This window comes from Poecile atricapillus, chromosome 3 (genome assembly GCF_030490865.1).
Source record: "Poecile atricapillus isolate bPoeAtr1 chromosome 3, bPoeAtr1.hap1, whole genome shotgun sequence".
In the NCBI taxonomy this organism is placed as follows: Eukaryota; Metazoa; Chordata; class Aves; order Passeriformes; family Paridae; genus Poecile; species Poecile atricapillus.
Window position 1 is genome coordinate 115,042,518 of NC_081251.1, and position 13,127 is coordinate 115,055,644.

Sequence of the window (13,127 nt, forward strand, 5' to 3'; positions counted from 1 at the left end):
TATTTCAAGAGCCTTCTTTTTTTATGTGGTGGAATATTAAGATTGCTATGGAACAGGATAGAGAAAAGCAACCTGGAAACATTTTTGTTTGAGGCGAGGAGAGAGAGACAAGAGAGAAAGGAGGATGTGCACAGAGAGCAAGAAGATGCTGTAATATATTACAATATTTTGAGAGCCAGTGAGCAGCAAGAAGCTGAACGCTTCAGTCACAGGAGCAAGACACACTTTAGTTAAGAAAACATTTCTCCAGCTCTGAGCACAACACACAGGTATGTGCTGGAATGGAGGAGAAAAGCTTCAAGTGGCTTAAATAAGATGAGGGTGGATGTGGATAGCGTTTTTCTCTAGAAGTCCAAAGCCCTGCTGAAATGCATCTCCTGGTTTTATGTGCTGCTTCTAATGATACGAAGCAAATTGCAGAGATTAAGCTGTTGCATAAGTGAGCGAGCAGCATGAGTCAGGGGGTTTGGGAAAAGTGAGTCACAGCGGGAAGGGAACAGAGCCAGGGTTGTAGCTCAGAAAGGGAGACTAGCAAGAAAATTTTAAGGATCTAGATAAGAGCCTGAGAGAATGGAGTGCAGGAGAGAAACAGAAAAACTACCTCTAAAAGAGGGAGCCATGCATGAGGGGTTAGGGAAAACTGTAGCTAAAAAGCAGGTCAGGCAAAATATCTGTACACAACTGGTGGTTGAAATACAGAGCAGGCTGCCAAAGTCAGCAGTGGAGGGACAGAATTGTGTAAATCACTTCAAGAGCGGCAGTGAGGGCACATTTTTGGAAAATGAGGGAATCACTGGGTATAGCCATTAGTGAGGCTTGTGGAATTAAAACTATGAAATGCAAGTTGATTTATATTTTGAAGGAATACAGGAGCAAGCTTTGCTGCCCTCCATGGTTCTCACACTGTGGCTGTAGCACCCTGCAAACCTCAGACACTTGCCTGTGCAACTCAGAGCATTCTCTTAACTTGCAGAGAGTTATGGATGGTAAAGTCTTCCAGAAAGAGCTTTCTAGAACAGCCCTGGAAATTGCTGTAAAAGGCAGTATTTACATCAGGGTGAGTCATCAATAGGTCTGAAGGGCCTATTTACCACAGCACAGTTGAGGACTTCCATCCACATTTCTGAAAGAGCAGTGGAGCTCACATGTCATTTGAGACATGGTGTCCTTGATTGTTGTGTTTCTGCCCCGCTTCTCCTTAGACTCTGACCTTGTCTCTAAATTAAAGATTTCATACAGCAACTTGACAGAGGCCCACACCACCCAACCCAATCTGGGCACAGCAAGGTTTGACCAAGCACAACTGCAGGAAAAACAGAGTGAGATTGAAGACTCTGTCATCATGCTTAATGGCTCTGAATTCAAAGTGTTCAGAGAACCTGAATTCTGTGCTTTGTCACATCCTTTCAGTGCAGTATTCTGGATTTAACACTTACAAGCACCAGAGGGAAATTAAAGTACTCAAGCCAAACCAATATTGCAAATTTTTTTCCTAATCAAAGTACAAATAAATCCCTTACTAAGTTTGACTTTGAGTGGCCTACTGAAAGACTGCATAATTACCTGAGTTCAGTTATTACAATGATCAGGACACTGAAGGTAACCCAGCTCCATTTTCAAATCAGATTGATCTACAAAAGGATTGTTACAGACACCCAAACCATTTCAAAGGAATTTTCCATTTACACAGGATGTAACTGTCCAGAGGAAAACTGGGAATAAAAATCTGAGCAACATCATTGACTCAGAGACAGAGAGTTTAAGAACAAATCTGTGTTTCACAGGTTGCGTGCATCACTAATCAAACACCATTCAGGCTTTTTAACTACCTAATACAAACTTACAGCCCATGTTTATGCATAGTAAACAGCACAACATTTAGAAATGTTGTGATATTAGAAGACGTAAAGAAAAAAAGAAAGAGCAGATCACTTTCATTACTAGTTATTAGTACAGTTTATATGGCTTACCTGGACAAACAAATGCTTGTGCAATATCTAGAAATGAACTTTAAACAAAGCTGATGAGGAATGATTTGGGAGTGTTTTCAGGTGTTTTCTTATCAGGCAAGGTATTTGCTTAAGGCAGAAGCCTCAGCTATGGAATGAGCTGCTGGAACAGTTCTGGAGATGAACTTTATCATGATGACACCAAATTTGGAAAAGAGGATGTAGAGGAAAGATGCTCAAGAATGAGCTTGTAAAAGCCCCATATTTTCTTTCTAGATCTGTTTCTTATACTGCACTCATCACTGTGGTATCTTGAGTGCTTTCCAGTAGTGCATTAAGCAACATGACAAACATCTGTCACATGTTTGTTCTCTCACCCTCTCCCCAGAGGGACAAGTGTGTGCAGTGGAGAGCCTTGTTTTAATTTTTTTTAATTATTATAAATACACATGCACGTAACAGATTATTAAACATTCATGCTAGAGAGGAAAGGTCAGATAAATTTCTTTTGCTCTCAGGATTAGAGCTGGTGAGCTCTGTGATGTTCCTGTATCACACCCTTGCCCCACAGTGTCTTCTCAGAGACCACCATGGCCATGGGGGTCTGCACCAGGCAGAAACCAAAAGTTTGAATTCCCAATTCCTCATTTACTGTTCACATTTAAGCCTAGGGATTCTGTCTAGGAACACCAAATGGAATGAGGTGGTAGAATTCAAGGAAGAATATGTGCTTCATATAACTCCCATCTCATTCCCATATTTGATACTGACTAAAAGTAGTACTTGCTGGAACCTCAAAATCACTGTCAGGTCAGAGGGCACTGAGAGAGTCATGGTAAATTGAGATATCTCATGGACTGGAAAAGTCTGATTTCAACTGGAAAAATAAGTCCTTATAAATAATGGAATGAAGACCTGGGCATGAATGATTTCACTACAGGGGGGACATAACTGGGAAAACAATCAGGAAACTTGAGTTTGGTCAGACCCTGAAGAACTGCAGATAGACAATCTACCTACACAAGAGCCACAAACACATGGTGGGAATCCCAAATCAATCCCCAGTCCCCAGTGGAGGATGGTGCCATTTCCCGTGGGCAGAGAAGAAGGTGTGCACTGGTAAATAAACAACTCTGCCTCCACCACCTCAGAGAGAAACGGAGCCGCTCGGCCACGTGCCAAGGAAACTCCAGTGTTGCTGATGTTTCCTTCTGATGACTCCCACACCTCTATTTCTCCAGAAACTCTCTGGACAGTCAGGAAACAGACTGTTTCTGTAATGGATAGTGATCTGGGTCACATTGAGTGCCAAGAGCTGGAGCCTCCTCTCTGGCCTCGCTCACAGGCAGAGCTGCAGCATCACCGCTAAATCCACCAGTGCTGCTTCCCATACTCCACGAGGGCTGGGCTGCTCTGGGATTGCACCAACACAATCCACATTTGGCACTGCTTTCAGCACAGAAATCTTCACTCACTTCCTCACCCCTGTATCAGTCCCAAGGGCAGGACACATCTGTAACTACTGCAGGACCCGAGATGCCAGCACTGAAACCTTTGCAGGTGCCTGCTGTTCTCCTCCCACTGGATTTCCCCTCAAACACAAACTTTAGGCCTTGCTCTACCAGCACAGGTAGAGGTGGGAGCAGACCCTCTCCTGGCATGGCAACCTAGGGAAGGCTGCTCTCCTGCCCACCCTCACTCCCCACCTTTTACAAACCCAGATCTTGAGCAGAACATCAAACCCTCCAAGGGTTTCCAGATGGGGAGGCAGCAAGCAGGCAATAATTGGGAATAATTGGTTTTCTGTCCAGCTGAACTTACCATCAGGAACAGCCAAAGACCACGAGTACAAAAGTAAAGCTATGAACCATTTTAGCTGGAGTAGCTTATTATTCAATACATTTTAACTAATCCATCTTAAAAGGCAACTCATGTTTACTCATATACAAAGCTCCTAAAGATCAAATAAACTTTCTTTGTTCCAGCACAGCCTGCAACAAAAAGGATTGGAATTGTACAAGTATTTTATTTCCAGCTCTTTTAGGAACCAGGAGTACAAAGCTCACGAGGTCCTTGCAAAGACTTGCCTTGAGCTGCCTGATGTTGGGGTGGCAAGAGGTAGCCAGTTGTAGTCCCCCAAAGTCTTCATACCTGGGAATGTGCTTTTCAGTGTCAGGACACAACAGTGAGCTCAGCAAATCCTGCACCAGCACAGCAGCTTCAGCACTGACACTGTGCAGAAATACAGAGAGCATAAAAGGCCTTTAGCTTCCCCAGCAAATGAAGGGAAGATGTATGTAAAATATTTGGATATTTGGGGAAAGGGTAAACGTTGAGAATTAATTCAAACTGTTGATGGTTTATTTTTTATTGAATCTTGTGGTCAAAATTGTTTTCATTTGTTATGAGAAAGAATCCATCATTTTTTCCAAAGCACCACCCAGAATCTGCCACTGGTGATGTTCTAACATCCCCAGTGCCTATACAAATAGAGAGGTCAGCTGAGATTTGTAAACTAGAGATCATAAGTTTTAAGGAATTTGTTTATTCAGCCTAGAGTCTCCAAATTGTGTACGATGCCAAAATTAAAAAGTCATCTCACTGTACTGTGTCATGTTACAATAAAAAGCTCTCCAACGTTTTGGATGTTCAGATGAGAAAGCAAATTGTAATTCATTTGTCAGCACATGCAGTTTAATTATAATTAAGTACCTCCAGCAGTCATAATGAGCAGGCAAAATGAAAACGCTGTTTTCATACTTGTATAAACCTGCATTGAGCACAAACTAAAAGCTGCCTGAATTACTCTGGAAAGTATCGGGCTAGAACTTGCAGTTTTAGCTGTTCTGTGCAAATACAAACATACGTAAACTGTTTCCAGAGACTTGAACAGATTGACTGAATTAGGGGAATTTTCATGGGAATGACAAGAGGCAGATCTCTTCCTGATGAGAAGGCCACCACAGACCAGGTTCCAAGTCCAAAGCATGGAGCACAAAAACCATGCAAGAGAGCAGCAGAGTCCTTTTAGGACCAGCAAAACAACATATTTCTAACTCCTCTCCTTCTTGAGAAAGAACTGAACTACATTTGCTGAAATTTTCTGGAGTAATTCAGCATGAAACATCCAACCAGTGTGGGAAAAAAACCAAAGCAAAACAAAAGAGACAAATGATTCAAATATGATGTAGCTGCAAGAAGTTTACAGAAAATTCTAGACTGACAAGTACAAAATATTAATGGTATTTGAGAAACAAATGTTTAAAATAACCATATCTGAAGAGATCTACAAAGGCAGTGTATGAGAATTAAAATGTTACCAGATTTCTGATAGCTGCAAGTGTTGAGATGACATCTTGGAAGTGCATTTGAACTTTTCTGCCTGCACTTATAGCAAGCTTGGAGATACATAAAACATTTTTCCAAGGGCTAAATATTTGAAATAAATTTAATGACTAACATTGCACTTGTTTTCTTTTCTATAAAGATATAGATGAATGTGCAACTGGAACCCACAATTGTAGAGCCGACCAAGTGTGTGTCAATTTAAGAGGGTCCTTCAGCTGCCAGTGCCCTCCAGGCTACCAGAAACGAGGGGACCAGTGTGTTGGTAAGTGTTGCTTTCCATTCAGTGGTTTTTCTTTCATTATCTACAGTTGCAAACTTCATGTTGGTCATAAAGCAGATGGGTATGTGTGGTGTGAAACAGCTGTCTCACTTTGGAACACAATGGAATAGTCACTTTACCACAGCAATTAATCACTAAAACATGGGATGAAGAGCTATTTTAAGGATAATCAACACTTGGAGTTCACAAGCTGAGTTTTGCTAATAGTTCCCATTGTGTGATTGTTTGTGTTGGGGCATTGCCCAGTGTCCCAGATATTGCCACGATGGCAGCAAAGCACATCTTTCCCCTGAGATTCAGCTCCAGCTCCATGGCACACAGCACCCCTGCCCCCAGCCCCGCTCCAGGACTCGGCTTTATGAGCACAAATCAAAGAGATGGAAACTCTGAATGCAGGTACAGGGGAGCTGCAGCCTCTAAAACGCACCAGGCTTTATTCTCCGTGCCAAGATAAGCTGTTGGCAGCCTTGGGAGCCATGCAAGCACAGCATGGAATTAAATCCAAGTGCAGGGCAAACACTGCATCTCTCCTGTCACATCCTCAGGTGGGGACATCACAAAGTGCCATCCCCAGTTCCTTCAGGTTGCATTTCACACCTCTTTCATCACCATTTCAATGGATAAATTGCTTCTAGAGGCACTCCAGCCTTAAGCCTTGGGTTTGTCAGATAATAAAAACAACTCTGAAGGAAGAGAGTCACATCTACACATCAGGAGGTGATATTCAAGACAGCCTCTGCTAAGGCACTGCACTGGTTTTACGAAGCTTAGGAGGAAAGGATTTGGGGTTGGGGTTTTTCCCCCCCCAACAGAACTCAAGGGTATTTCCTCTTTCAGGGATCTTGCATTTCAAAGAGTGTAAGAATGTTAGGATTTTCATTTTTAATCTCTTCACAAAGCCTTGCTAAGGCCATAGGTAAGAAACTGAGGAGATTTTAGTACACACCTAGAATAACTTCAATTTCTGGGCACGGCTCTTTCTTCAGGATTCCAATCCAGGGGCTACAGAAATAAACTCAAAAATTCTTATCTTTTTCCTAAGAGACATAGATCAGGACCTGCACTGTCAAACTGGTGTAAACTGGTGTATCTGATTTTTCTCAGTTCTCTGTGCAGGAGTAGGATGACTAATTTGGAATGTAGGTAGAGGAATAATTTTGGAAGGTAATGCATTTATCTTTTTAATATCTGAGGTTTATTTAGATTTTTTATATAGCAGGTAAATTATATTACTGCCATGCAACAGCACTTCTGATCTCAAGACCCATGGTCCTAAATGAAACTCTCACTGCAAACAGGACAAGAACTGAGAAGAAATGAGAGTCATAGACCCTTATACCTAAATGTGAGCACATTTATGCATCTAAATCTATCCATGAAGATGTCTGGAAAGTGAAATTTCCCTTCTCCTACTTAGGCCAAAACCAAGAATAACACCTGTGTTACATATTACACACTGACCTAAATTACAAGTACATCCCAACAGTTAGTACTGTCAGCATTTCAGAATAAAGCCTGTCTTTGGGGATTTTATAACAGCTTAGCCAGAAAATGTTCTTGGGGCCAGATCTTGATAGAGGTTCTCCATATGGGAGGAAATGTTTCTCAAATTTGAAAGAAATTTTTCCAGACTATTTTGGCTTGAAGGTAGAGGGAGAAAAAACCCACATTTTTAACAATTGGTTGATTTTAATCTAAATTCACTAACAATTTCTGACTTTTTTCTGATTTTTTTTTAAATTTGCTTATTCACATATTGCCAAATGAGTCTTTTCTCAAATGCATGACTGCAGAGAGAATGAATTGTTTTCCAGCATCACTTCAAAGAGATTTGGCCCAATTGATCAGATGAATCTCAGCCCTTAGATCTGCCCAGAGCTGATGTGCCTAATCCCACAAGGAAAATTCCCACTGCATAAGAGCCAGATCCTGAAAGCATTTATGTGTATAAATGTACAAAAGCATTGCTCATATGCCTTTTTTTAAAAAAAAAAGTTACTTATAAAAGCTTAGTTCTGTAAAAGTCAAGGATGGAAATCTACTGTGCCTCCTTAATTTATTCCATTTCCACTTCCAAATTTCTCTCTGCAACATGAGTTACAGTGACAATTGCTGCTGTATGGATAGCCAGGAATTTTCCAGCATAAGCCTTTTCATTCAGAATCATCCAAAACACTCCATTAAGTTCAGCCTAAAATTTGATCAAGAAAGGGTTAACTTGTAAAGATTATTTTTTCACTTGATATTAAAACAAACACTTTCCTCATTATTAAAAAAAAGTCTTGGCCTCTTTTTAAACACATCTATGGTGGAAACAGCTGGAGGTAGGAAAGTCAAGATCTGGCATGGATGTGGGAAGTGCCTTTCTTTGTTCCAGTGAATACTGGTCTGATTTGTGTGAGTGTTGATCCTTTGAAATGTCCCATTGTGTACAAGCCTGGAGCACGGTGCTGGATTTCTTCACCAAGCTCCAGCGGGCCACATTCAAGGCAGCCACTACACACACACGATAATGGAATAATAAAACGTGTTTTCCAGGCAAAAGCAGAGCCACTCTCTCCCCCAGGATACAGGGAAGCCTTTTAAAATGCAGAGGGGTAAGGGAATGGGCTGGTGCACGTTTTGTGTGGCTGGCAGGTGAAAGCCCTGCTCCGATGCACACCAGGAATGCTGACTCTTGGAAAGGCAGACTGCTCCACCTCAAAAGCACCTGACCTGCAAGGAGAGGTTGTGGAAGGCTCTCAGTGCCCGAGGTGCACAGCCAGGTGTGGTGCTGCTGGCTGGGAAGATATCCAGGACAGGCAGCCAGGGGAATGGGAGCAATGGGAAACCCTTGAGCAGCAGGACAGGGTCTGGGGATCCCTGTGGAAGCACAGCCACCTGTTTCCTTTTCAGGCCCGTTAATTCTCTATCCTTGCCATTCCCCTGTACTTGCACAGAAAAGCTGGACTGCTCCTAACGGAGCTGAAAAGATTCAGTACGTGCCAGGAGTGCTGCATGTGAGTGTTTGGGAAAGTCAGCTCCAGGACACACTGGCTGTGTTGGTCAGCGCCGTGTCTGATCCCAAGGGATCAGGGAAAGCTGAACAAAACACTGAGTTCTACCTGCACAAAATAAACCAGACCAAGCACTACTGCAGGACTGAGTCAATAAAATAAAGTTGGAATGCACAGTGAAGACAAGGAGCATAAAAGCTTGTTACAAAATAGTCACTTAGAGGAAAAGTTCAAGTGTATCTTGTAATATCCATGGAAGCAGACCCCAACCCACATAAGCTTTCCTCCTGCCCTTAATCAAGTGCAATTAACTTTCTCCAGCCAGGAGAGCGCAGCAGGGAAGCGCTGCGCTTCCATGAGAACTAACCGGTGTCTTTTGGTGCCGCAGACATCGACGAGTGCACCCTGCCGCCGTACTGCCACCACCGCTGCGTCAACACCCCCGGCTCCTACTACTGCCAGTGCAACGCTGGCTTCCAGCTGGCATCCAACAACCACACCTGCGTGGGTAAGGAATCCTCAGCACTCCCCCAGCCACCGGCACGCCAGGACAGGAAATAAACAACAGCCGGAAAAAGGCCGCACCGAGAGGCTCCTCCGCCAGTGATCTGAGAATTGCAGGAGGGTTGGAGAAAAATTTAGGGCTTTCTTGAGCGCATGTTATTTTGTTGGTGTAGATTTCCAAGGAATATCTAAAGCCTTATATTCGGTATTTAATCCTAGATTTAATTATTCTTTCGGTTCTGCTTTACTATTGGCTTTTCTGATGATATTCCCAGTTCACACAAAGGTCAGAACTGGGAATCAAGGGAATCCATATTATACCTGTGCAGTTAAGGGTAATTACCCTCAGCACATGGGAAAGAGAGTTTTTAGGTCACATTTGAATAGCTAAAAAAAGTTAAAAATTGAAATAAGGGTTACTAAGAGGAACCTTCCAGCTGTGATGCTGCTCTCAGAAGTAAAACACTAAGGGAAGCTGCACAGTAAAACCTTTAAGACTGATGTCAAGTTTGAAATCATAATATCTGTTCTAGAAGGATGAGAGTAATGATAAAAGGTAACTCTGTCTGCAGAAGCACAGAGAGAATGGCTGTAAAATCAAGAGACTGCTAATAGAGATGTTCAGTTCTTCATAGATGTTATTTGTGTATATAAAATCATTATTTATATGAATATATATATATAAAAATCAGGCTGTGTTTTCCAGCTTCCACCATCCCTTCCAAGCATTGCCAAACCTCACCAAGCCCCTGAGCTCACCATACAGCTCTAAAGTGAGAGTGGAATTGCTTGGTTCTCACCAAATAATAGGACTTTTTAAATTGCCCTTGGACACAACAGTGACAAAGGTCACTTACTTGTCCCTTTCCATGGCTCCAATGGAAGGTGAATCCTTTAGCACTTCACCAAGCACCAGTTCCCTGGCTTTCCAGCCTCACCAGGCACATTTCTACCAGGCAAAAGGGAGGAAAGCTTAAGGAGGAGATTAAGAAATGAGTGGCTGCTGCATCAAGGTGAATTATCACATCTGCCACAGCAACACTTGACAGCTGTAGCCATTACATTTGTGTCACAACTTCTGCCTGTATTGAAAATGGGTCAGTATTTATTGGAAAACAAACACAACTGGGGCTTTGGCCACCTAAATTATTCCTCCTGGTAGTATTGGAGGAGGAATAATGTACATCCTTTCCACTGCTGCCAGAAATGAAATCAGAGGAAGAAAAAGACTTTGTGATGAGTTTTCTCCTATTATCATTCATTTCCAGGCCTAGGAGGTTCATTATGCAGAGAACACATATCCTCCTCATTGGTGTGATTTTTCTGAGTGCCTCAGCTTTGTCAGTTTTTAGGTGTACATCTGTAAATTTACAGTGTTGCTGACATTTATAAGCCATGCACTCAAAGGTTTTTTTCCAAGCACAGCTCTCTACTCATGGAGATATCTGATAAACACAAATATGAATGGAAAACAGGAGGGAAATACAAGGGAAAACACTGAAATCTACAGACTGACAGGAGCAGCAGTTAATCAACAGTCTGTGCCAAACAAGAGCTATAGATTCCAGAGGTGATTAGACTTATATAAACTTCCCATTAAAAATTGCTTCTCTTCTCATACCAGTGTCCTCAAAACGTTCTTGGGATGGGCAACACCATGGAAAATGTAGCACAGAAAAATACCTTCCCCCAATATGGTCTAGGCCTTAGAGCTCTGCACAACTCTACTGGCCTCAGAGGCTCATGTTATAATTGCAATGGAATTTAAAAGAACAAATTTTCAGAGTAATAAATAGCTCAAATAAATCTTAACCACTGCATGCTGAGAGGTCTTATCAGTATGTGTTCTTTATATCAATTATTTATAGAGACTTGGCATCTCATACCTGAAAAAAAGGCGCTGGAATGTGGAGTTTAATAGCCACATTAAACATTTTTGGGAGAATTCATCACACATTAGAATAACTCTCATTCCTGGAAAAATACTTTTTACATAGAATGTAAAGCACAGGTCTAACATTGCTCCAGTGACTGCAGATCTACATTGAGAGAGCCAACTGAGCTTCTGCTGAGCAACAGGCCCAGCCTAAGGACTAATCCACCAAGCCTAATTACCACCTACACAAGATAGATATCTAATTTTTCCTTTCAGACATAAACGAATGTGATGCCAACAACCCATGTGCACAGCAGTGCTACAATATCCTGGGTTCTTTCATCTGCCAATGTAATCCAGGCTTTGAGCTAAGCAGTGACAGAATCAACTGTGAAGGTGAGCCTTGTTTTGTGTCTTGGAAAAGCAATTTTTTTTGTTTGTTTTCCCAGAAGCCTTTCTGTGAACAGAAAGGGACAGAATTGGAGACACTGTGTGGGTAGAGTTTGTAGCCAAAAGCCTTAAGATATTTCTTTTTTATGGTACAAAGGGGGCTAATTCACACCTCAGTAGCTGCAGCTGCTTTCAGGTACAGGTAGGAATAGGTCTCCCGATAGCAAGGGCAAAACAGGACAGAGATTGCTGCACTTCAGATCCCAAGAGGGAAGAAAGGTTTCTGAACCCTGATTGCACAAACTCCCTGGAATTGTGGGTGGTCTAACGCTGACGACTATTAAATGAATCGGAAAGGAATGCACACCACAAACAAGGGCAATTTTGTGTGTTGTTAGGCTCCTCTGAAAACAAAACCTCCAGTTTCTGATTGTAAGGGAGCGACAAGTGTGCTTTTGAGGTGCTTTGCAGCCTGTGTACACCAACAGCGTGTCTCCTGCTGACTGTACAATCAACACTTTATTTCCTCTGCCAGAGGCTCCACAGGAGTGCCCTAATCTCCTTTTGGACACATGATGACCTCACCCTTAGAGCCCACATCCTTTCTACCAGCCCTGGAGGCAGAGAGGTCCCTAGCACTGCCCTCCCCAGAGAGCTGCAAGAGCTGTTACAGATGCTCCCTCGGCTAAGCCAAGCTGTTTAAGCTAATCCTATTTGAACAGAACAGGGAACAGCAAGTATGCAGCCTCCAAGGACATCCCTGAGCCCAGCCCAAGAGCTGGGCTCAGCTCAGAGGTAGGAGGAGGGAGCTCTGTGCTTTCCAAGCCAACCCCTCCTCTTGACGGGTTTAAATTCATTTCCTGATGATGGCATACACTGTTCAGTCCTGTTTCACACCAGGCTTCCTTCACCAGGGACTGATGGATACACGAGGAGAGAAAAGCAGGAGAATGGTATCCACTGATTATTATTAGAAGGGAAAAAAAGACCTTTCCCTCTTTCCCAGAGAGCTACTTCCGTGAGCACAGGGCACAAGTACAAAGGCAACATTTTTGCCTTACTAACTAATCTCACAGCTGTGGGTTTTTTCCTCAAAGTCATCACATTTTGGAATGCTGCAAGTATACACAATTTCAAGAGTTATTTTCCCAAACCTGCTCTGAAGTCTTATTTAGCTTCTGCTTCCTCAAACCCAAACTTCTTTTGGAGGATTAGTAACAAAATCCCACTAGAGCTCACCCTTCCATTCTCAAGGTGTTAAGCAGCACATTTCAGGTTTTGGGTAATTCTTTTTAGATATTTTTTCCCTCCCAAACATTTAGCTATTATATGTAGTTCTGTAACAAGGTAAATTTGAAAAGCCAAGAACACAAAGCTCTTTTTCTCCCTGCAGACACTGACGAATGCAGAACCTCAAGTTACCTGTGTCAGTACCAGTGTGTCAACGAGCCAGGGAAGTTCTCCTGTGTGTGCCCCGAAGGATACCAGGTAGTAGGAGGCAGGACATGCCAAGGTAAGCGCCCTCCCCTTGGCAGGCTCAGCCCTGCTTTATTATTTCCACCACTTCAGGCAAGGCTAAGAGTGATTGCTAGCTAAATGCTTGTATTGCATGACATTACATTCATACATTACATATCAGCATTACAGTGCTGATAGCAGAAGATATGTTGATAAAGCACCTGATGATTCATTATATATCTTCTAATCTTGTTTGAATTTGAGCTCAGACTCAAAGTCTTTTGGATTCCTAGGACAAAATTTCAGTTTTTGCAACCCACAGGTAA

The 13,127-nt window shown here is 42.5% G+C and overlaps 1 protein-coding gene across 2 annotated transcripts in view; it reads left to right on the forward strand.

Moving 5' to 3' along the window:
• Positions 1-13,127, forward strand: part of EFEMP1 (EGF containing fibulin extracellular matrix protein 1) — a 45,639-nt gene that overhangs the window by 27,834 nt on the left and 4,678 nt on the right. For both annotated transcript variants that reach the window (XM_058834961.1, XM_058834962.1), the window contains exons 5-8: positions 5,437-5,559; positions 8,962-9,081; positions 11,230-11,349; positions 12,737-12,856. In XM_058834961.1, coding sequence (XP_058690944.1) covers positions 5,437-5,559; positions 8,962-9,081; positions 11,230-11,349; positions 12,737-12,856 — 483 coding nt within the window. The remainder of the gene's footprint in view (positions 1-5,436; positions 5,560-8,961; positions 9,082-11,229; positions 11,350-12,736; positions 12,857-13,127) is intronic.